General features: G+C 44.5%; 1 protein-coding gene across 1 annotated transcript in view; it reads right to left on the minus strand.

The window, feature by feature from the left end:
- Window positions 1-338: 338 nt before the first annotated feature.
- The window catches only part of LOC119433155 (kynurenine aminotransferase), a 30,679-nt gene continuing 5,787 nt past the window's right edge, over window positions 339-25,230 (minus strand). Inside the window, exons 3-12 of the mRNA XM_037700294.2 lie at window positions 18,956-19,105; window positions 18,371-18,457; window positions 16,056-16,175; window positions 14,882-15,002; window positions 13,532-13,608; window positions 11,755-11,844; window positions 10,604-10,790; window positions 4,150-4,220; window positions 1,408-1,494; window positions 339-470 (exon numbers count right to left, since the gene is read on the minus strand). Coding sequence (XP_037556222.1) covers window positions 414-470; window positions 1,408-1,494; window positions 4,150-4,220; window positions 10,604-10,790; window positions 11,755-11,844; window positions 13,532-13,608; window positions 14,882-15,002; window positions 16,056-16,175; window positions 18,371-18,457; window positions 18,956-19,105 — 1,047 coding nt within the window. The 3' untranslated portion in view covers window positions 339-413. The remainder of the gene's footprint in view (window positions 471-1,407; window positions 1,495-4,149; window positions 4,221-10,603; window positions 10,791-11,754; window positions 11,845-13,531; window positions 13,609-14,881; window positions 15,003-16,055; window positions 16,176-18,370; window positions 18,458-18,955; window positions 19,106-25,230) is intronic.

Here is a 25,230-nt window from a genome sequence, read left to right on the forward strand (position 1 = left end):
CTAATTAGTCTCGAGCAGACACAGTCGAAACGTCATCATTTCCCGAGAATCTGGAGTAGGAGCTTCAAGCCTGCCTTTGGTTTTTACGTCTTTTAGGTCAAAATGAAGTTCAGGAGTTTTACGTGCCAAAACCACAGTATGATTATCAAGCACGCCGTATTAGGGTGGCAGAGGGGGGGGGGGGGGTCAGAGGGGGATCTGGATTGATGTCGACCACTCGGAGTTCTTTACCGTGCACTTCATGCATGGTACACGTCATGGAGATCTTCATGTTCATTCCGGCTTATCTGTATGCGGCAGCCATGGTCGAGAAGCCTGCGTATTTTGCGCAATAAAGACGACATGATATTTATTCTTCCACCACATCAGGCGGTTACACGGATAACGAGCTTTGCCAAGTTCCACGGGACTCATTACAAGTTCTTCAGTTCCATGAGGATGTCCGCAGCCTTCTGAAGAGTTGAGTCATCCTTGAAAACCAATTGAAGAGAGAAGAGCACACAGCTTAATATTAATACAAATGCTTATCACGGTGGCTCTAACAACCATGGAGGGCACAGCCTGTGCCGACTCAATTATTTAAAATCTAATGTACAGAACAGTTATTTTGTTGACCGAGAGCAAGCCTATCATGATTGAAGAGACGATGAGGACAGCATTATAACCTGGCACGGGCTGTTCGTTCATGGGCAGCGCTACATGCATATGCTCTTGTAAAGGTACCTGTGTATAGTCATTCCTGTCCATGTTTATAGGTAACAATAATAAGAGAAGCATTCCACTTGATGAAAACTTTGTGCCTGTGACAGCTGTGCTCATGTATCACCATAACTATTACTCTCTGGTGTGTCCAATTGGTTCATTACTGCATATTTATCTGATAAAGTGCGGGACAATAACTTTTCCGCCTTTGTTACAATAAAGAAAATTGCTGATAGCCTACAGAAAAATGAAGTTCAAAGCCTGTTTTCACAAAAAACAAACAAAAGAAGACGTTCTTACACTAAAACTGCTTGTAACAGCTACTGGCAGGCACTCGTGATGTTGGATATATTATGAGGGAAGGCGGTCAGCCAATAGGAAACAGCACTCGCGAACGAAAATCATCGTGATTTAGCCTTTGTTCTTTGAATTGGGCACTTCTTTTGTTCGTGAAATAAGTTTGAACGCATTATGCCTTTCCTAATAGGCTATAAAGAAATAGGCCGAAGCGACTACTATCAACTATGTTGCCAATGGATGAAGCCCTCTACTCATCTCGCTCATAGTCCTTGAAAGGCTCGTCAGCGACCTCTACAGTCCGACCGTGGAAATATACTCAGCACGCAAGTTTTCAAGTACTGAACAGCCTGTATTGTGAGAAACCCTAACCATGCCGCGAATAACGCTTAACCGAAGCGTACGTACCTTGGCAAAACAGAACCGTATTAGATCTTGAGCAAGAGGCTTGTGGTTAACGCTGTAGAAGGCACCGGGGGGAATACCTTGGAGCGTCTGTAACACGTTACATTTTGTCAAAGCCACAACCAGACACCCAATTGCTTTTACAATCCCCTGCTGTATATTCGTAGTATAAGCCTCGTTATGCTGGTGACGCGGCTTCGATCCCATAGATTGTAATTACGGTGCTGTATGTATAAGGGGCCTACAAGGGGCAATTCAAGAGAAATATTGAAAAAAATCTGAATAATGACTTTCGCGGAAAGTTTGATTCAATTTCACACTTTCCGAGTCACCATTCTTTCTCTTATTTTCTCTTTGAGCCACTGGTATTTTGTAAGACAATAACGTTATTTGTTCAATAGCAGGCAAGATAATATAACTCAAAGACTACGCGAATTTCAAGCTTGCCTTGCTAACATATTGACATGTTCAGAAACTCATCCGCAGACATGGAAAAGTCTATACACACAAAGTGACAAATTTAAAATAACCACTAATATGCTTGAAAAATTTAAACTCTGCCTTTGACCAATTGCGGCGCTTGTGCTTGTAATTATATTAAAGGCAGTGTTGTTTTCGAACAACCTTGATGGTGTGTGTATTCGAGCCACTGGTGTTTTGTAAGACAATAACGTTATTTGTCCAATAGCAGGCAAGATAATATAACTTGAGCCACTGGTATTTTGTAAGACAATAACGTTATTTGGAGCTGTCAAGATAATATAACTCAAAGACTACGCGAATTTCAAGCTTGCTTTTGACAGGCTAACATATTGAGATGTTCTGAAACTCATCCACAGACATGGAGAAGTCTATACACACAAAGTGACGAATTTAAAATGCCACTAATATGCTTGAAAAATTGAAACTCTGCCTTTGACCAATTTCGGCGCTTGGGCATGTAATTATGTAATAAAGGCAGTGTTGTTTTCGAACAACCTTGATGGTGTGGTATGGATGGAAGAATATAAATGTATGCGGGTGAACAGATGGACACTTTCGGCGTGTAATATGGTGGCGACGTGTGTCACTTTGCCAACAGGCACTTCCTTGTCGCCCTAATTAACCTATTACGTTGTATAGGCAATACAACTATTGAGCCACGACTCGCTTAACTGTACACGTTTTGCATATTAATCTTGCCTTGACAGCTTTGCAACCCTAGATCTTCTAGACCTCTGTGCTTGTCTCCACTTTTTAAGGGTGAAATACCGTATATTTAGTCGTTTATCTCAATACGCAGCACGAGTGTCAATTAGTAGAGCTTTAGGGGGATACCCGAACTGGCGGCCGCTGGACGAGCTCAATTGCTGGGCACGCACGATGGCGATCCGACTGAAGACGCGCGTGCTTTTGGCCGCTAGTCAGCAGAGTAGATCGACTTTCGCAAGAAGAAGCAGTAAGCCCTGGCTCTCTTCTGTGTCTCGTCGTCATATATGAGGGCTCCGACTGAGCCAGCTAACCACCGTTTTCATGCAACGAAGCTCGGGTCAGCGTGCATGTACTTTATCACTACAACATCCCAATCTTCCACGCTGATAACTTTGAACCCCTTCAATATATTACGTCCTAGCAGTAGTGCAGGTAGCGGCTGCCCGCTGTAACAGAGAAACATTGCTTGTAACATCGTGAATGCAAGGTGCGGAAACCAATCGAATTCATTTTTCTATTTGACCTAAACAATACAATGTAATTTGTAATTGCATAAACTGTTTGGACCCGTAGCCAGTGGCGAATATAGAAGGGCAAAAATGCACCTAAGTATTGGTTTTTGAACTCTTTGAAAGCAATTAGCAGGAAGGTTTGTACCATGCTCCCTATGTTTATATACAGGGTGTTTCAGCGAACACTTTCAAAATTTACTTAAGGTTTCCTGTGGCAGATAGCCCAAGTCTAGTTAATAAGGTGGTCAACTCGAAGAGGCAGACATTACTTGCACAAAAAATTGAAATGCATAATCGACTAAATAACACAAATTTACTAATTAAGTTTTAAACTAATTACCTGATTGCCCATAGTGAAATTTACAAATTGTAGCCGTGGAGTTCGCAAGGCGGGTCCACTCGGAACGAATTCTCGGGATGACACCAGTTTCGAGATAATAATTCCCGAACTTTGCGGAGAAATGTATTGCCGTTCCAGTTAATTTTGTGCTTCAATGCAAAAAGCAGCGTTTTCTTAAGAACCTAACTGGAACGCCAATGCATTTCTGCGCAAAGTTCGGGAATTAATATCTCGAAACTGGTGTCATCCCGATAATTCGTTCCAAGTGGATCCGCCTTGCGAACTCCACGGCTACAATTTGTACATTGCAATATGGGCCATCAAGTAATTAGTTAAAACTTTAATTAGTGAAATTCTGTTAATTATTCGATTAGGCATTTCACTTTCTTGTGCAAGTAATGTCCGCCTCTTTGAGTAGATCAGCTCATGAACTAGAATTGTGCATCTGCCACAGGCAACCTTTAAGAATTTTTGAAAGTGTTCGCTGAAACACCCTGTATGTGCATCATGACTAAAGGAACGGGCTAGAAATTCTACATTAAATAAGTGAGTCCAGACAATACTGCTGAAAGGTATATCTGGAAGCACTTCAGCCACATGTCTATATATGGTGTAAAAGCAGCGGAAACAGTCCTTGAATATATCTAGATAATCTGAAAAGCGACTCAGAGAAGGGAAAGTAGGAAAAGGTGACGTGCTCACTTTTGTCTGAGAGAGCCACCTAGCGAACAAGTAGTCCTTGGATTCATTGCCTTCCAGGTGAAGTTTCGATGCTTGAACGAAGAAAATGAATTTACATAAGCAATTAAAGAAAATGCATATTTGAGCGATCCGATACACTCGCACGGTGTGTGTAAACACATATTGCTTTATGCATGCCGCACATATGCACTTTACAAATGTTATGAGGTAACTGAACAGGCTCTGCATGAATGACATCTTGTGCTTGGAGGTAGAAGCCATGAGTGAACGTTGCGAGCCTAGCTTATCTCCAATTAAGAAATTATATTTGTCTTAACAACAATCTTTCTTTTTAAAAAAAGAAGGGAAATATTCCATGGTATAACTCAACGTGAAATAAGTGTGATACTTCTTTTAACAGCAATCTTTTTTAAAACGATAGGACAATATTCCGCGGTATAGGTTATATTCACATAAGCTATCTTGGTTTGTGAGCGTCGGCCCTTATAACATACCCGTAAGAAAACGCTAGTTCGCTGGAAGTCTATATTAGGTTCAGTTTGCAGTAAACAATGTTCTCGAACTATCTGCGCTTGACTGTCGGGCTTAAATGAAAGCTAAAGACAAACACTGAACCAGTTTAAATTGATAAAGTATCCTTTCACAACATTATAGTCATCCCATTCGCCGCATTGGGTGCGTTATTGGAAGAAAAATTAAACGTCCAAATTTAGATTTTTGAATCTCGCGCCCAAACCACAGCGCCGATTCTTCAGTGTAATGTCACGAATTTCAAAATATTTTCTCGCATTTGCGCCGATGTGGTGCAATAAGTGTTCTTGAACACTTGACGAGGGGCGCTATAACGTAAAGTGATTCCAAACAGTTTTGATTCCAAACTCCTCGCGTCAAATTTACGTAACCACCGACGCAAGCATTGGGCGGTGACCCGCAGTGTTGTCTGAACAACCCAATCAGACACTCTCCTCGTTTATAGAAGGTAACCTTTGTTCGCTTTCAAAACCAAGAACATTGCCTACACTCAGTGGTTTCTCTTATGTAATTGGCTGACAAGAGAAAAGGAGCAAGCTCTAGTGGGGAGAATTTCAATGGGGCCGAGCCAGCACAGTGAAAATAGATAACCGCATGAAGAGGGTGGTGCCGGCTTCTCCGATTGGTCCGCTTCGCCTTACTTAGCTTGCGGTGGCTGGTCAAAAATCGCGGCGGCGTGCAACGGAAGGATAAGAATGCCGCTGAAACGGATCCTCACCAAGGAAGAGTTGGCAGAGCGATGTCGTATGCATGCCGAAAGGGCTCGATAGCGTTTTACTGACACGCAAAAAGATTTATCATGCGCAAATAAATACATGCTCACCGGCAGGTGCGAGTAACGAGGGCCTGAGCGATCGGCGGGCAGCCATCTTCTATTCCTTTCGGAACGGGGCAGTCTGTGTCTATACAGAAAAATTTTCGGATTTGTTCGGCATATTAATGCATTTTTTTCGCGTACACGTCACTTTGACGTGGTGAGTTTTCGCGGTTTTGTGAGGTCGGGAGACATACAGGCGAAGTGATCGTAGCCAGAAAACATTGGACCAATAGCAGAGGGCTAATGGTGAAAAGGCGTCGAATCAGGAATGATTACTTTTCCTTTGTGCGGTTTAATCATGCATAATCAGTGTGTGCACGTTATATCAGATGGGGAGCTATCGCGGTTTTCGTGACGTTGCGTGACAGACAGGCGAAGTTGGGAGAGGCCCGAAAATGTTTTGACCAATCGTGGAGGCTGATTGCAGAAATTGGAATCAAAACAGTTTGGAATAATTTTACGTTATAGCGCCCAAGTTCGGTCTTTGGCTCTTCTGCTACACAATGCAGTCAACGTTGACCGAAAAGAACGTCAACTAGGAGATGCTGTCAAAATGCGTGGCATCATGGTGAACTGGTTCGGGAAATTCAAGGCAGCGTCGCCACCAGTCTTTAGGTTTTGCGTCTTTTCTGACTTAAGGTACGTTCATATACTAGCGAAAAAAAAAAGATTCCGCTTCCATTCCACTCTGAAAGTGAGTGTACGGCGAAGCTGTTGCCGACATCAGACAAGCACAACCGAAGTTAGACAACGTTACAGAAGCACCACCACCCCAAGCGACGCACGTCACGTACGCCCCACACGTGTGCGGAAGTGCAACATACACCCTCACTCTTCCAGGCCTTATTTTCTAGTGCCTTATTTTTAAGTAAATGAATGTTTAAAAGTAAATTGCGCAAGAAAAATAGTTGGTCTCCCATCCACGATGTGAAGACGGTTGGACATCGAAGCTGTAAACGACAACTAGAAAAATTACCCATTGCGACTTAGCGTTGACATTAATCGCGTGGCGGCATTCACGTGCACGTTACCTAATTATTCGCCTAAGACGTTTCAACTGCCTGCCACTTGACTTGCGCCGGTACTTCGTGAACTAACAAGGAGAGGACCGGAGCGAAGGGAAATGCGCTGAACCACACTTTCACCGTGCCTTGATCGTGTGCACGCTGTCCTTCAGGAGTCCTCAGTATACGTGGTCTTTCTCTAGCACTGTCGGCAACACAAATCAGTTGCAAGGCGGGTTCTTCTTTTACATACGAAAGTGTAGTTCCGTCACTCCCAGCTTCGTATGCTACAGTTACTGCTTCCCGGCAACTGCAGCTTATGCAACTCTAATATTTACCGGGAAATGTTTGTGGCGAACGGTATGTGAGAAGACGAACTTTCCGATTCTTTTTTTTCTTTCCCAAACACGGCTGGCACCGCCATGATGATGATGATGATGATGATTTACTGGCATCCCCTTTGAAACGGGGCGGCGACAAATAGTCACCTAGCCTGCTTGATTTAATCAGGTGTACTATACATGTTCTTTATCTAGCATTTTTGTATAAGTCTCATTATGCTTTTTCTTTTTCAAAAATTTACCTTGTACCGCTACCTATGATTTTAAGAGATCAGGTAGTATCCATCTCTTCCCTGCTTTTTTTCCACCAGTACACTAATCGTCTCTTGCTTATCTCTACGGCTGATCTGTTGATGTTTCCATCCACTTTAAACCCAAGCGCTTCTGGGAGTTGCACGTTACCTACAGTTCTCGCTGGGTGGATCCCGTCGCATTTCATTAGGATGTGCTGAGTGGTCTCTGCATCTTTACTGCACCATACACATGCCTCATCTAGTTCCGAATATTTGCTCAGTATGTTTTGGTCCTTAGGCAACCGGCTCGAGCTTCAAATAGCAAGGCGTGTTATCGTACAGATTTTCCCTTCTAATTTCTTTCTTCTCATTCTTGTAAATCTCCAGTGTCCTTTTTGTTTCCATTCTTTGCATCCAATACACGGTCTCTATTTCTCTCACATTCTTTCTGATGATTCCTGGTTGTCTATTTACAGTTTCAATTATCCTTTACTTGGTTGCCAACTTCTTTCACCCCTTCCTCCATTCTGTGTCCACGCTTTTAATGTAGAGATACTTGTGCACTTTAGCCGCCCATTTATTTTCATCCTTGTTCCTGAGCCTTTCTTCAAAAGTAATTTTGCTCTGTGCTTCTATGAGTTCAAAAGAGGCCGAACCCATGTCACCCTGCACTGCCTCATTTGTGGTATTATCATTTGCTCCCAAAGCCAACCGGCCTATTGATATTTGGTTAACTTCCAATCCCGACAAGATATTTGATTTTAAGCATAGAATGGCATTTTAGAATGTTAGCGCTGGCACCGTTACTCCTTTCCAGATTCCACCCACCACCTCATACTTATTGTGGCCCCACAGTGCTCTGCGTTTAATTATTGCTGCATTCCGCTTCCCCTTTATTTTCACATTATCCTGGTGGTGGCTTGAGTAATTCTTTCCTTTGTTTATGTGTACGCCGAGGTACTTATATTGCTTCACTATGGGTATTACTTGCTGTTGCATTGACACCACGAAGTAACTCGTCTCTTCATTAAAGATCATAATTCCCCGATTTCTCTGTGCTAAACTTAAGGCCTAGATTTGTCGCTGCATTCCCACAGATATTCGCAAATATCTGTAAATCTTTTTTATTGTCCGCTAGTAGCACAATGTCGTCTGCGTACATCAGTCCAGGGACCTTCTGTTGCACCATTTGTCCATTACGCATGTCGGATAAATCAAAACCTAATTCGCTGTTTTCCAGTAGTCTTTCTATACCCTTAACGTAAAGCATGAACAACAATGGTGACAGAGGGCATCCTTGATTCAATTCTTGGTGGATTCCCACTATTTAATTACCTTTTCGACCTTCCCATACAACTTGTACTTGAATGTCTCTATATATCTCCCTCGGAAGCTCCACGAAATCGTCATCTATGCCTTCGTATTGAAGAATGTCCCACAACAATTCCCTGTCTACGTTGTCATAAGCTCCTTTAATATCTAGAAATGCTATCCATAAAGGTCTTCTCTGAGCTACTGAAATTTCTATGCACTGAGTTAGTACAAACATATTATCCTCTAAGCGTCTGCCTGTCCTGAACCCATTCTGTAGTTCCCCCAATACATCGTTTTTCTCCACCCACTTCGACAGTTCTAATTTTATGGCTTGCATTGCCATTCTATATATCACCGATGTTACTGTAACTGGCCTGTAGGAGCTCGTCTTATCCTTATCTCCTTCGCCTTTGTAGATGAGATTCATCTTGCTTTCACGCCATCCAACGGGAATTTTCGTTGTTCTAATCACTTGCTCTATGGCATTAGTCAGCAGTGTCTTGCTTTTTGTACCGAGGTTTTTGATTAGCTGTATTGGGATTTCATCGGGTCTGGCTGCCGTGTTGTTAGGGACATTTTCTGCTGCCTTTTCCCAATAAAAGCTTTCTATGCTAAATTTTGATCCATTGCCGCGGATGCGTGCGCCATCTGCGGGTGCTGCAAGGAACCCAGCGGCGCAGGAGGTGCGCGCCTGCCGAGTGTTTTACGGAGAAGACAGGCCCATTGTGAGGTAGAGCTAAACAACTTCGCTTAAAAATTCGTAAATTATGACTTACACAAAAGCTGCAGATGTGATAGCTTCGTGTTGTTATTGGAATATACGAGAAAACATAAATACGTTACGCGGAAACTGAAAGGCAAAGCCCTTTTCCAGCTGCCGTTCCAGCTGCCGTTTTAGGTCTGTCTGAGTGCCCGCGACCGCAAGGTGGCGGTACCGTTTTTGGACAGTGTTTGCCATAAAGTGGATTATGGTCGCAGCACACGGTGTGCGTCCCCGAGACACCCACACTTAAAGAGTTACGCTGTTTGATCAGATTTGACAAGCGTGGAACCGGCTCAATTTTTGGGGTGAGCACAGTCCAAAAATCCCGGCCAACTAGAGGCTAACTGCTTAGCTGTAAAATGCTCGCGGCGTGCCGCAGATGGCAGAAGGCGCCAGCATTGGCACGGATACACTTATGGCACGTACACACTAGCGGCAAAACGCGTGCGGCAAGCCGCCGGCGGCAAGACGCGCGCCGCGAAAGCAGCCGCGAAACGGGTTTTTCTTGCCGCAGCAGGGATCGCTCGTGGACCGATTGTTTGCGGTTAGCTGCGCGCCGCGGACGAAGGAGACCCATGAGAGCCGCCCGCTTCCGTGACGTGCGCGCGGGAAACTGGTGCCATGCGGACGCGCCCGACCGCTTGTTTCGTACTCGCGTACGGTTTGAGCCAGAAACTCGTTTCGCACTATCATCTGCTCACGTCAGCTCCCGGATAGTTCGAGAAGGGGAGAGGAGTCTAGTCTGTCACGTGATTGCCGCAGCGGCGCGCCGCCGATTGGTGTGGCCGCCCTGCCGCTGCTGCGTTTTGCCGCTAGTGTGAGTGCCATTACGAGCATCTTTGCCGGCGCGGCAAGCAAGTGATTCTGTAAATGCTGGATTTACTGCGGCAGCGATCAGTGATGCCGAGAGAGGGGGCACGGGTCCTTGCAGCGTTTGCCCACGAAAATGAATCGGCCGCTCCTCATTGGCTGCCCCGATCCAAACAACCTGCCGCGAAAATATCTCTAAGACGCATTCGCTCCGCAGCAGGAAAAAGTTGCCGCTCGCCTGTTTTCGCGGCGTGCTCGCTGCCGCTTGCGCCATGCAGCGCGCCTTTTTGCCGGTGTTGCGGATGCACCGTTGCCAAGCCTATTTTCTCTACAAGAGTGGCTTTTCTGGAATTGGAGAATAGTAAAGAATAGGAATATAGCGGCCCAACGCGAAACCCGTAAGCAGGGCATCCGCAGTTCGTGTCATGCCCAACACACATTTCTCGTCAAATCACCAAAGCTAAGCAGCGTTTCGCTCGGCCAGTTCAAGGGTGTGACACCATCTTCGTGCAAACGCCAAGAGCGTACGGTACCCAACCTGCCACGGAGTATACTATTTGCCTAGAGCGAGAAAGTCACGGTGTTTTGGGGCAGTATGTTCCTGCCCACCGTTCGCCGTCGCTCCTCCCCCACGTGCTTACCGAGCGAGGAGAAGTTGCCGACGAGAAAGTATCCCCCCTGGGGCACTGTGGGCGCCATGCCAGCAGCCCTGAGGGAGGCGCATAAGAAATCTCGCTTGCTCTGCAGATCACGAGACAGGTCGGACCAGTATCTCGAGGGTTCGCTGCCGGGCTCCATCGCTTTCTCCAAGCCCACCGCGATCGCCTCCTGTGGCACCATGGGGAATAGAATTGAATCCTCATTGTGCAGCCAGTAGCCTTGCAGGGGCAAATGTAGCAGCAAGTTTCGGTTTACTGACGAGGTCTAGCGCAACTGAAAAACGTGTACGCAATTTTTTATGCGAAACACACACTTTATTGGTCTACGCAAAAAAAAGCATCTTCGACAGACTTGAGGAACCGTCCAGAATCACAGCCAAAGTGTGGCATATTTTGGCGCATTCTTCTGACTCTTCTGTCCCGTAATCACTATATATATATAATAATGGCGCCATATTTCTTGGACTTCTGTTTATAGATTGACGAACTGTCTGCTATAATTACCACTCATATATTTTAATATGTTTATTAGTTCATATATTGGCGTTCCTGCCTTTGAAACTGTTTCTGTAACCCCCCTTTACTTAATGCTTCCTCCGCGTGGTGTGTAAGGTACTGTAAATAAATAAATTGTTCAAATAAATAAGTTACAGCGCAGCAGAGTTGGAAGTTCGCCGGGTGGTCTCCTTTCAACTCCCGAAGAAGCTACGGCAAGATGCTGCGAAATTTGCAATTGCCTAAAAAAAAAGCGATATTAGAGTCCGCGTATAGCAGATGCAACAATAGTGTTCCTGCGTGCGCTTTGATTTATGCAGATTAGACCACCAACGCAACACTGCGGCTGCAAGTTAATTATACCATAGTGGAGGGATCTGTACTTATTTCCGCCAAGGCCTCGCAGCCTTGGCCCTGTTGCAAGGAACTACTAAGACAATGTATAAGGGAATATGGGTGTTCTTGCACTCCGCCAACCTCGGAATGCGGCCACCGTAGCCAGGGTTCGAGTGAGGGACATTGTCCTGAGAAACAGAACTGCGTAGCCACTGAGGCACAGAGGCGGGTAAGGCGGATGCTTTAAACCGTAAGTCACGCTCTAAAACCAAGCAGAGCTTGGAAGCTGTAAAGTCGCCCACCTGGAGGAGGGTGCTGAGACCACAGACGCAGTTCTGGTGGACAAGCTGTAGGCCCCTGAGCAGGCGCTGTGGACCGTATGCCCAGCCGATCTGCAGGAAAGTCGCGGCTGCTCTATTGTGGCAACAATCAGTTTACAAGAAATAACAGCAGCGCGCGCTCATCTCGCTCCCTCACGTCTGCGCACTAACGCTCGCTATCTTACTCAATCGCTCGCTTGCTCTTCCGCCCAAGCACACGCGTTCACCGCATCGACTAGTAAGCGCGTCGTAGCCACAGACCGTCACACACGCACGCTTCAGCCTCGCGGAACTGAACACACACAAGCCCTAAGATGCGCCCACAGACGCACTACGTGAACAATGATGCGCTTTGGGGGCATACAAGCACCAGCTCAGATAACGCGAAATTACGAATACATTTTCGTGTCCGATACAGCTTCGTTATAACGAGTTTCAACGCTCGGCCATTATCCGGCGACGTTTTCATACATGCTCAGACTGTTCTCGGGCGTTCATGGCAGCACGTCACCAGTAATACTAGAAGGTGGCAAGAGAATCTGTCACCACCTCGATAGATGTACAGTCCCAGCGGAAAAACATTAGCGCAAGGGACTGGTGGCCGGAGCGGCAAAATCACGACACGCGGAACAAGTGATTTGTTACCGGAGCGGCACATTGCACTTGCAAAAGCAGGGGTGGCCGTCAGAAAGCGTGTCGTGGTTTTGCCGCTCCGGCCATCAATCACTTGTGCAATGTGTCGTGATTTTGCTGATCCAGCCACCAGTCACTTCTGCTAGTCTTTTTCCGCTTGGGCTGTACCATCCACAGTCAAGCATATAACAGCTTCGTATATGGAGTGTTAACCTGCCCGGTTTTCCTAGGAACCCAGCTTAGAACTTAATTTCATTTGACACCACAGTTGGAGGGTGGTGATGGGAGACAGGCACATGCTAATTTTCGCTATTGTCGAAAGCAACAGCAGAGATCCGCCTTGCCATACCGTATTTTGGTGCAGTTCTTATTGTCGGATTAGAGAAATAAATTAGTCGACGCTAGAGAATAACAGAAACGGCGGCACTTGTTGATACGAGGAAAGAGGTCGCTGTGGCACGAACGGAGGACATGATCCAGGAAAAGGGCCAATGAATGCCAACGGCGTAGTGTAGTTGTCGAGGCGAAATATAGCATGCCATTGGCAGCTGTTTCTAGATAATCTGAATGAGAGGCACTAGCTAACCTAATTAAAAGGAGAATCTCGATCCCGCCTTCAACAACCTCAGGAGTAAAGCATGCATGCGCATTAACCATCCTAATGTAATAAAGTATACATCCCCGTCATTAGACATAGTCGTCTTTGGCTTGGAAAGTGAATCATATCAATTTGAGTATGTTTACATAGCTGTAATTATATTGATATAATTACTGTAGCCTTTACACTACAGGGTAAATTAGGTGGTAAGTTTTATGTTGTTTGTCATGCGTCGAACGAATCAACACAATTTGTTTTAATGTTTGTTATGTTACATTGAATGGGTTACTGTTCTAAAAGCGAAGGCACCTGTCCTCCGACCGTGATCACCGTAGACCATTCCATGTATTCACTGCATACGAAAAACAAAAAGCGATAAAAAACATGCATACCGATCAAGGTATTGTTTTATGTCTCTTCTTTTATCGGCGGTTTGAGGTGTTTGCTTAGACTTTGATGATATGAAGGTTTGACGAAGCGCAGAAAAAAATATATTTCAGAAAAAAATATATTGAATAGTCTACTGACCTTCCAGCCAGTGATGCTGAAGGCCTTTCCAGCGCTTCCGACTGTTATAGTTCTTTGCCACATACCGGGAAGAGTGTCTGGTATGAAATAAAGAATGCATTCATGCATGAAACAACATTTATAATGCTGATAGCAATGAAAATTCGCACCTAAAACAAGCTACATGCATTACATGAAGGCCACCGAAAACTAAGAATACGGTTACGGTACAGGCAACACTTTTGCACCTCTGCTCAGGAGTTTGAGCTGTGAAATCTTGACCCGAAGCAATGTCTACTTTGTGGATTGCCAGTGGCATCTTTGCCTCGGCAAATGTTTCCTACGATTGTGCGTAGCCGTTGAAGATTCTTGTCGTGGCGGTGTTCTGCACGAAGTCGGAACTCTGCGCGGATTTCTTTGTGTTCTTGTCGTTTTTCTGTCCTTTATTCTCATAGTAAGCGCGCCCACTTTCCTTTATTTTCCTTGAAACTTTGGCTGCCAGCGGCGGTGAGTCATGGGGTGCTGAATAGAACCAAGAAATTCTATGGTGATAATTAGCGTAAATGTAATAACGAAGCTAAATTTATTTGCAACAATATTGCTGAACAACATACGGAAAACAATTGTCCAGACAGACTGAAGGGTCGAAGCCACCTCATACACAAGGAAAACGGAACCAGATCATGATTGATGAGACCTTGCCCTAAACGCCACTAGGGGGTGTCGTAGTGTAGTTTGCCAGGCTAACTCTCACCACCTGGAATATTTTGCGTGTTCCTAAATCTATGTAATCTCAAGATTGTTTTTTTTTGCGCCTGTTAGGAGCATGTTCACCGTGGACGGGATTCACACTGGAGACATTTCGCTCATCAGAACTTCGGAACCGCTAAACCACCACTGCAGGTGACAAGTGACGCAGTCATTTACAAAGGTTAACGAAGCATGGCTTCCGCAGCAAATACAAATTTCTGCTCCTGTTAGGTATGCTTCTAATTTTAATGGATCATCGTGTATGCTTTGAAACTTTGAATGCATGGCTAGCTACCCTGGCTTCGCGGTAAGTAAGTTTTTTTTGACAAGTTCCGTAAACTTTCGTGGCCGGCTGCACTTTCTAAGTGCATGTTCAAATAAATACGAGCCAAGTCGTTTACAGCTTGCCTCACATTTGTTGCCTTTGCACTTCGTTCTAAAACTGCCAACCTCCGAACACCGCGCTGTGGGTAAGGCCAGGTGCTCTTGCTCACACACACACAGCGCCACCCACTGACACAGGAGAGACACAGACACACAAGTTCGCTCAGAAATCCGCCTTGCGATGGCTATTGCCAGTCAGAAGCAGATTGAAGCATGAGACAAGAAGCGTGGACTTACTCATCCTTATGTGTTTGGCACCTTCATAAATTATCCATTCGTAAACTTCGTCCATAAGACAGATGACATCGTGCTTCCTACAAAGATGGGCGATCACTTCGAGTTCTTCCCGGGAGAAAACCTTCGAAGAGCAAAACATCAAGATGCAATCGCGGTTAAACATTTTATGTACTGTTTCTTAGAGTGCTTATAAGCCATCGAACATAATTTCACAGCTTCTTCCTTTTTCAAGTATGTCCATATACTCAGTAGTCATCAGTATAGGAGGCGAAACTTAAGCGTGTCGTATCGCTTATCGATACTCCCCTGTGGTGCGCCACAGTGGATCACATGCTGTTATCCGCCACTACATAGGCTATGTAAATGGTACGTTATTCTAACGGCTGTTTTCTTTCTAACGGCTGTTTTACACGGGGATGTAAATAAGGAAAGTAATACTCGTTGCAAGCAAAACATAAATTTGTACACTTCAGGACTGCTGGCTCCGCTGCTAACACAGCTTTTGAGACACTGCATCACTGAGGAATAGAAACTACTACCTACTGGGTGGTCACTTTCAGTGGGAACAGACTCATTAAAGATCTGTGGTAATTCAGCTGATAGTACATCAGCTAGATTACTTGTAAGGCGCAAACAATTTTACGACAAGTTGGAGTACTGTTAGGCAATAAAAAATTCCTAGGTGGCGTTGTAATTAATCACTTTAGACCACACGTTTCCATCGCGGAATTGAGTCTAAGTAGCACTGCAGTCTTATCCACCTTGCAGAAACCCTGTATTTAGCGCCAGTTCCGAGAAATATAGTCCCTCTAACACTGTGGCGAAATGCATTGGCCTTCCAGTTAACACTTGTCAGTGTGCCATATTCCACAGTGTTTAATTCTAAGTTTACAAGCCTTCAGTGCTAAACAGCTTCAATTTAAGACCGATATAACATGTGTGATGAGGTATTTTATAAATAAATAATTATCATCAGCAGCAGCTGCTTATCATTATGTCCACAGCAGGACGAAGGCCTCTCCCTGCAATCCCCAATTACTCCTGTCTTGCGCTAACTGATTCCAAATAATTAATAATTAGCTAACAATTTAGTAATTAGTGATTATGACATATTTACTGTCATCGACAGCATAAGAATTTTGACTCGTCCCACTAAATACATACTGCAGCTTACCTTTCCCGTCGGATTGTGAGGTGTGTTGACAACAATCATCCTAGTTTTAGAGTTGAACTTCGAGGTCAACTCCTCCGTGTCCAGCAACCAGTCGGCACTAGAAATTTCTCCATGCTTTTTCTGAACAAGTAAAAGAAAAACAAAACGAATGCTCAAATATTAGTTTCGATTGATGTTGCAGTGAAATCCTAGTATGATAAAATAATGATACGTAGCAAGTGAAACTACATAAACACTCACTTTATTAAGAACGACGCGTTACGGAACAGTTTGCATGTTAAACGCTAAGCTCAACATCTCCAAATAAATCTCCGACACTGTCGGAGGCTTGCGTTTGTTATCGACCATTTATGCGCTGAAGTTGAGGCTTCACTTCTGCTGCAAATATTATCGTGAGCACATCTTTGCGTGATTGCTTTAGCTTAGGCAATGAAAATACAGTTGGAGTATATGCTATTTGAAAGAGTTGCAAAATAAATGGCAAAGTGATGGCCTAATCATTGATTGCGTTTTTCGCGGGCAATGTTAGGCCGGCATTATAGTGCTCAGTGTTCATTAGTGTTGACTAGGTTTCTATGTATAGAAGTTACATTTCTCATGCAGCACGGATTTTGCCGAATGTTTAAAAGACACTCTGCTCGACACCATAGCAGTGGTCGGGGCATGCAATGGTACCTTTGTAGAACTATTGGTGCTTCAATGATTTCCTAGAGCAGCGAATCTCAAACTGTGGTCAGCGAAACACAAATTGTAGAAGAAAGCGCTTATCGAGTAGTCGAACTTCTTGGCCTTCACTGAAAACCATGGTGCTTATAAACACCTGAAGGCCAAATGGATCCAGCTGCGTGCGTTCAACTTGCCATTATTCAATTCACGTTCTAGTTGAACTTTTTAGCTGTAACTCAAGTCTAATTAAATCAAATCCAAATAATTCACCAAAATATGATGTAACAAACTGTAGTGTGGTTCCAATCAAGGGTCAATCAGTGAACCAAAGTAATGCGACAGGTTCTAAAAAGTCGCATAAGTAAAATGTCGAGCTTCTTGCGATCGAGAGCACTCTGACGACAAGCCATCAACTGATTTTTATTCCTTGGATGACAGGCATAACGAGACATGTACAACAACGTTATACAAATCTGGTAGCCAGGCGGGCTCACCATATTATCCTCACTTCCTTTTTAGCATTCGGAGCGGTGAGGAACTAATATTTGTTTCGTAGCGTCTTAAGAAAGGGAGAATGATACTATTTCGCTCGTCTCATCTAAACTATGCTTGTCAGTCCAGGAGCGATCTGTACTTTCTACAAGCAATCGAGGCACCGTCAATCATGAAGCTCTCGCAACATCTACTACTGTTTAAAATCAACGCTTGTCTTGATTAAAGTCACGAGAAAGACGGATAATTATGACTACCAGCGAGAAGGAAGTTGACCCGCTGTATATGTCGAAAAAGAAGGCGCGATCACGGCTTTTTGCACAAAGGAGTTGTAGAAAAATTGTTGGATGGACCTTCACACTCTTGCCAGGGACATGCACGCTTTTCAGACGCAATGAAAGCTTAAACTTACCGGTAGCGGTAGGCTAGTGGCTGCAACTTTCTTCTGCTGAGCAAGATGTCAGTGGTTCGATTCCTGACTCTGGCGGCCCCATTTCGATGGGGGCAAAATGAAAAAACGATTGTGTGCTGAGATTTCGGCGCGCGGTAAAGAACCCCATGTGGTCAAAATAAATCCGGAAGCCACCTTCACAGCACTGGAGTGGCACGTTATCTTTTTTTAACAAGACGCTTTTTTATACATTGAAGCACAATATTCACTGGAATGTCCGTGTATTCAGTTCTACACTTTGGGAAATAATATCTCGAAACTGGTGTCATCCTCGATATTCACTTCAAGTGAATACGTCTTGCAAGCACACTGGCTACAATTCGTAAATGTGCGGTAAAGTAATTAAGAAGTTAATAAATAACTTGTGGTAATTAGTTGAAAATGCGTTTCGATTTTTCGAGCTACAAATATCCACCTCTTCGAAACATCCAGCTCAAGGAGAAGAATTATGCTCTCTGCCACAGGCAATCTTTCAAAATTCCATTCACTACTCCTCGACGTAGTAGTCATCGATATATCTAAACGCGTGAAAGCGTATGCACGTCGGTTGGCAGCGTTTCAGCAAGAGCTCGTACGCTGTAGACCAGAGCACGCGTATCGCCTATTAATTGCACTAGCTAAATTACAACTGCGATCTTGCGGCTGTCGTGCGCTAATGACCGGCTAGATATTTCAATCTGAGGGAGAAGTTCTTGTTCTTCCTTACCGGACGGAGTGGAATGAAGACGGGAACTCCTCCGGCCATCAGCGTCAAGGGCTCGTAGCCGACGAAAAAGGGTTCAATGATGATCACCTGTATGGTCAGCAACGCTAAACAGTTTGTTGCTTAACACGCGTGCAATAAGAAAGTCGTCACCAAGCACGCGCTAGCACGTTCAGCTTTCCATAACTGGTGTTGATATCGGATGCTTGCCTGCTCGTGAATCAAAAGTCTCTCTTGCGAAACTTTTGTTGCCAGTCTAAAATGTTGCCCAGTTAATCGGAAACCTTTTGTGCGTGCTTTTGAGCAAGCGAAGGGCGATGCCGATACTTGCCCGATTTCGCTAATCTTACCTCAACCCTCTAAGCACGATTGAAGCAGTAATTGATAAACTGGAAGCTGTGTTTGCAACTTGCCGCACGAGACAGATTGCTCCGCGCCAGTCAACATATCACGAAATGAAAACACGTGTAGAACTGCCCTCAAAGTTCTCATTAGGGAGTATCGTAATCGTCGGTGAATTTAATTTGTTTCCCGCTAGGACGAAGGTGTGCCGGTGATCTCGGTACCATGTCGCCGCAGCGCACTCACCTCGTCGCCAGGGTTGACGAGACCCTGGAAGGTGGCGTAGAGCGCTTCGCGGGCTCCTACCGTGACCAGCACTTCATTCTCGGCGTTTATATCACGTCGCGTGAGGCCAGAGTACATCTTCGCGAGTGCCTTGACGAGGCGCGGGTGACCCTGAAATAAACACGAAAAGGGGTGAACGGAGGAAAAGGATGAGACAAGCTTTTGTGATCACAGGTTAATAGGTGATCATAGGTTAGGTTAATAGGTGACTAATAGGTTAATAGGTGACAGGCTTAGGTGATCACAGGTTAAGTTTAGCTTGGCAGGTGTGCGGAAGCTATTAGCAAATATTTCTCCTAGAAAGGCAAATGGGCCAGATGATATAGCAGCAGCAATCATTAGTAATTGTTCTGAATCTTTATGTCTCTATTTTTGCCGCCTTTTCCAAAAGTGTTTAGATATGGGTGCCGTACCTGCCGACTGGAAATTAGCCAATGTTGTGCCTGTATATAAGAGTGGACCTAAAAATTGTGTTGAGAACTACAGACCAGTGTCTTTGACTAGCATTACATGTAAAGTAATGGAGCATGTTATATACAGTTGTATTATGTCACATCTTGTTAAACATAACCTACTGAATATAAACCAACATGGTTTTCGGCAAGGTTTTTCTTGCTCCACGCAACTTGTGGAATTCACACACGACTTGGTACTAGCAATTGACAAAAGGCAAATAATTTATTGCATCTTTCTAGATTTCCGAAAAGCGTTTGACGTTGTGGCTCATGATCTACTTATTAGCAAATAACACGCCTACAAATTAAACAAAAAGGTAATTGCATGGATATCTGAATACCTGTCAAATAGACAACAGTCTGTGGTTCTCAACGGCATATCGTCTGATCTTGCTGCGGTGACCTCTGGAGTGCCCCAGGGATCAGTCTTGGGGCCTCTCTTATTTTTGTTATATATAAATGATATTACTAGAGGTATTACGTCGACTTTCAAGATGTTCGCCGATGACTTTGTGGTGTATAGTGTTATTGATAGCGATTCTGATTTTTCTTCTCTTCAGACTGACTTGGATAGCGTTTCATCTTGGTGTGCCAAATGGAAAATGTCACTTAACGTTTCTAAATGTTTAAACATCACCTTTACAAGGAAACATTCACATAAGTCATATGAGTACAAAGTAAATGGCGTTACCCTACGCAGGGTTAGCGAATGCAAATACTTAGGTGTTTTGTTTACCTCAGATTTAAGATGGAACCGGCATGTACAGGAGATTAGAAGAAAGGCGGCACGTAAGCTGGGCTTCCTACGTCGAAATTTTGGCCACTTACCTAGTACACTGAAAGAACGACTATATTTTACCCACGTACGTACGGTACTTGAGTACGCGTGTGTTTGTTGGGACCCTTATACTTGTGAGTCAGTTAATTTACTTGAAAAAATCCAGAATAGGGCAGTCCGATTTGTATTGGGAAATTACAATAATAACCTCAGTATCACTGAAAGCAAGCGTAAACTTCAGTGGCAGGATTTAAAGGACAGAAGAAAGAACCTTAGACCTAAATTTTTTCATAATATATATTATTCTAAAACAGGCATTGAAAGAGAAAAGTATATTAGGCCACCATCGTATATTTCACGCAGAAGGGACCATAACTTGAAACTTTACGAACTTCCTTTTAAAGGTGATGCCTTGCGATACTCATTTTTTTGTCGAACCACGAGGGACTGGAACGCTCTTCCGTCAAATATTGTAGGTATTGAATCTAATGATGAATTTTACCGCGCTTTGTGTGTTTAAAATTGAAAAACAATTTTTGTCGCGATTTGTATACCCCCCTGCTGTAATGCCTGCAAAGGCGATGCAGGTACCAAATAAATAAATAAATAAATAAATAATAAATAAATAAATAAATAAATAAACAACTTGGGCGTCTTTCTGTCGCTTCCATCCGAATACATCATGAACGCCCGTCATTAAAAGGAGGATTAAAGAGCGACCTATACCAAGTTGACATACTCTTTCAATACTATAATTTTTAAGAGGAAAGAAAACGTTCATTGCATACTGGTGACACCGAAGGCCAAACTTTGCCATTCCGATGTTTGCGCCAATACCTCTGAGACCTCGATACCTCAATACCTCAGTTAGTGTGACGTTATGAATTTCAACCTATTTACATTTAGTTGAGATGATTTCATGCGGTAAATGTGCGTGAAACTTTCTAGATTGCACCTTCTGTTGCACTAAAACACAGCCTGCTCCCTGCTTACTGTTACATAGTTAATTAGACATGAGTAAATGCTGTCAAATTATATGACGTAATGGCGTGCTTGTTCAGAAACTTCCGGGGTGTTTTCTGGTACTTACAGCGCCTCCCCTCGCCGTAAGAGTGGCAGTTGTATATATACTATTGAAGAAGCGTAGTTTACTAGTACATCCTAAGTTATTACTATAGACAGCTTTAGTTTCACGTGCGTAGAAGCTTTGCGCACGTTAACACGAGTAATCTAGGTACGTTGCGCACCGCACTTCCAGAGCAATTAGTTTCACGTGCGCAAAATTTTGGTTGGATCATCATCCATACGAAATGCAAAGTAGAAGCAAACATTCCTAATATATGGCCTCTGAAATATGGTAGCGGTCACTGCTTGCCTCGCTGCTGCCCGAATCTCGAAGGCCAGGTACAACAAGTTGAGCCTCTTCCCTCAAGCCTAAAGCGCCGAAAAAACGAGAATTGATCTCGGAAATAGCGCCGGATGGTCACGAATATTTTGCTGTCGAAGCGTTATGACTCAAATTTAAAGTAAACGGAAGCATCGATTGGGTGCGAAGGTGCCAAACAGTGCACGACGAAGACTTGATAGGTCCGAATCGGACGGTCCCCACATCGACGGGGTTGCCATGTCCTCGCGAGTGCCGCACGTATAGTCGCGCAACCAAAGCGCATAGATTTAGCGTGCGTACGTCAGACACACAAAGCGTGGGCAGTTTGCGCTATAGTGGTGCAAGGCTGGGTCACAGCGGAGCTAGTTCCGGCTTTTGGTAAGTGTTGCTAGGTTTTGCTAAGTTTCGCGAGGTTATACAGGGCTTGGCTAGGTTCACAATAAGTTTGGCTAGGTTTTGCTAAGTTTTGCGACGTTATGCATGGCTTGGCTAGGCTCATACCAAGCGTTGCTAGGTTTTGCTTAGTCTTACGAAGTTATGCATGTCTTAATTATGCTTATACTAAGTATCGCCAAGATTTGCTAGGTTTCGCCAAGTTCTTGCGAGGCCATACACGGCCAGGCCGGTAAGCCACACTAGCTCCAGCAAGTCACACGCATACAAGCCACAGTACGTGCATCACATTAGGTGACCCGCAAAACGAGAAATCGCAGAGAATTGTGGGGTTCGCCGTCTGCTAGCAGCTTCCGGTTCGACGGACGACGGGGCGGCATCGGCGGCATGCCCGGCGCATGTGTTTTCTACGCGGTTTCAACTGTAAGTCTTGCGAAGCTTTCCGTCGGCTTTGTCGACCAGCAATGTCACACCATTCGTGCAGCTGATTTCTAGGTTTCAGTTCACTGTGGGTGCGACGATGACGAGGCAAGAAAGGCAAGGATACGCTTTTATTCATAAACGAACTCTGGTTTTCGTTTCGGCAGCCTTTTTGGTTTTTGCCAGGTTTAACTCTACGACATTTGCCGCAGCTTGGACGCACCGTCACTGACTGCTCTGCCTGCGGGTGAGTCAGACAGATGAAAAAGCTATCTTTATCCAATAATTTATCGAGCGAAGAGAAGCATTGCTTAGAAACTCGTGTGCTGAGGCGATGGCTCTAGTAGCCTGGTAAATACTGCCCTGTGATCGTCGCTGTAACCGATATTGTCAGTAACGACGCAGCTATCGTAATTAGAAAATGAAGTGCTGAAAATGTTTGAAACTGTGCGCTGTCAACGGCATTTCTTGGTCGAAACTCCAGGTTCATTTCAAGTTGTACGTGGTTAGAAGCTTTCGCTTTTTTGTCAACAAGATGACCGTATCACCGACATACGAGTATTATGGCTGCGCATTATCTCTGTGTTCAAGGAACTAAGCTGGGCTAGTTGGTCACGAGTATTATGTATGCATCTCGCTGTGTCCCATTTAAATTTGCGCCCTAAAACCATGTTTCGTAATGGAAAGGGTAGATCTCGGTACAGTGCGTATTATTCAAAATTGTAATATAATTTGTAAGTGCATCGACACTCGTGGTAAGCTTCATTGCATGGCAATTCTTTGTGGTAATATGTTTCATCACATTACAAATTCGTATCACGGTGAATCTTACTAAAGCACATTCACCAATATGGAACAAATATTCGCCTTGATGGCAGGATCACAATTCCAATTCATACACATGCTTGTGGCTCGACTGCACATGCTGTTTAAGAATTGATTCGTTGTTCATAAGTGCACAGGTACTTACTCTAAACTGAAGGGCTGAAGTTGATATGAAAGCACAAATTTATTAAGGAGACAAGAGGTTGTTAAAATATTTGCAGCACAGCTTTTTTTTTTTGTTCACGCACATGTTCTACTAGAAGCTTCCATTGAAGTGTTTCTAGCATCTTTGAGCCAACACCTGGTGTATATTGCTGCACGCGTGTGGTATTTCATTGTTTGAACGAGGCGCGCGGGCGCCATCGCTCGAGAAAAGAGGAGGAAGAACGAGCTGGCCTCGCGCTGTGAATCTATCCGGTCAGCGCTGTAACCGATGTTGTAAATATAACCTGTTAATAGTTGATTGTCTTACTGACTCGTCTTTCACGTAACAATACAAATAGCAGACACCGATTGAGGTTGTAAACATCACCTATGCTCTGTGCAACAAGCTGTGCACAGGAGAAGTTTCTGCCTGTCTATAGCAAAAAAAAAAAAAAAAAAAAAAACGTAGCACAATCAGACAAAACGAAAATTGTGGGCTGCAGCAATATTAAGTGTTAAATGGTGCGCATGCACATATAGATATGTGCATCCGAGTACTGAAATAGTTATTGTTGCTTGAGTCAATGTTAGAGAAATAAATATTTATCTTGGGGAATCCTTCCATGTCGGCCCTTACACAGCTCATCGCCGCCTGTTAAGTGGACACTGTACGTTCATTTTTTTTTACGTTTACTGATGGTTCAGTTTTGCAAGTGGGAGCCATGCCTCTGATGCTTGTGCACAGCTGACTCAGCAAAGGATGCTGCAAGGCCGCAGTTACATGAGTTTACCTTTAACGCTTCAATTTCAGCAGCCAACGGCTGAACAGCCGACCATGGTTTTGTTAGGCGCCTGCAACCGGGTAATCTTCGAGTGTGACAAAGCCGGACTACAAGCGCGTCAATAGGCTTCAATGGCGAAAAGGTGGTGGCGGCTGCGTTTCCTCGAACCGGAAACAGCGAGCAGACGGCGCATCCCAGAATCCCTCGCTCTCTTTATGGGTCACCTATTTAGTCTGTCGGCGCGCCGGCTGCTCAGAGCTTTCTAGCATATCAGTGACGTCACGGGGAAGCGAGCACTTGCTTCTCCTCAGCTGGGGAGAGGGAAGGCGAAGTGCACGCATGCCGCGGCGAGACTCCGCCCTACGCACGTGTGTGATGCGAGGAGGTGGCGTGGCTCGGCGTCGCACAGCTGGGCCGAGTTTTCTGTCGGCACGAAACGGACTCAAGTAAAGCTTAACAGCTCCGCTGGTAAAAGGCTCACCGCGTGTCCTTTCCGCCTCGCCCAATGAAAACGTCTGTGGTTGGCCAATTCTAACTTCGCATTTGGATTTTATCGACAGAAAGTGCTGTCTTGCGGAGTCACTTTCAACAGTGATTCATAAGCAATTAACAATTTTTTGCGATACGTCTTTCTAATCACTAAATTCCAAAGTCATCCAACCTTTCTGAAATTCTTTCAGTACTAGTGTGCTCGAAAATTTCAGTTGTGAATGCTTGCCCTCCACAAGCACGTATTCGCAAAATGTCGGCATCAGATATTCCTGTGGAGGCGTGGTGTATAGTATGAAAGAGTCGGTAACTCTGTCATGCCGCGCTGCACCACCATTGAGCCAAGAAAAGCGGCTTATTAACAGGCTTCTCGCTAGCCGAGAATATTAGTAGTAACTTAATGGGAACTCCAGTTCGACGAGAGTGCTATTGATCTCAATTAAATTGCGTTGTCCCTACATGAATCCGCTAGAACAAGCAGCTCGTACAGAAAGAATCGCATAATCAAGCAAACTAAGCGGACACTGCGTTACTTAAAGGGGGTCTTCAAACGCTGCAAATGA

Source organism: Dermacentor silvarum, chromosome 11, assembly GCF_013339745.2.
Source record: "Dermacentor silvarum isolate Dsil-2018 chromosome 11, BIME_Dsil_1.4, whole genome shotgun sequence".
NCBI lineage: Eukaryota > Metazoa > Arthropoda > Arachnida > Ixodida > Ixodidae > Dermacentor > Dermacentor silvarum.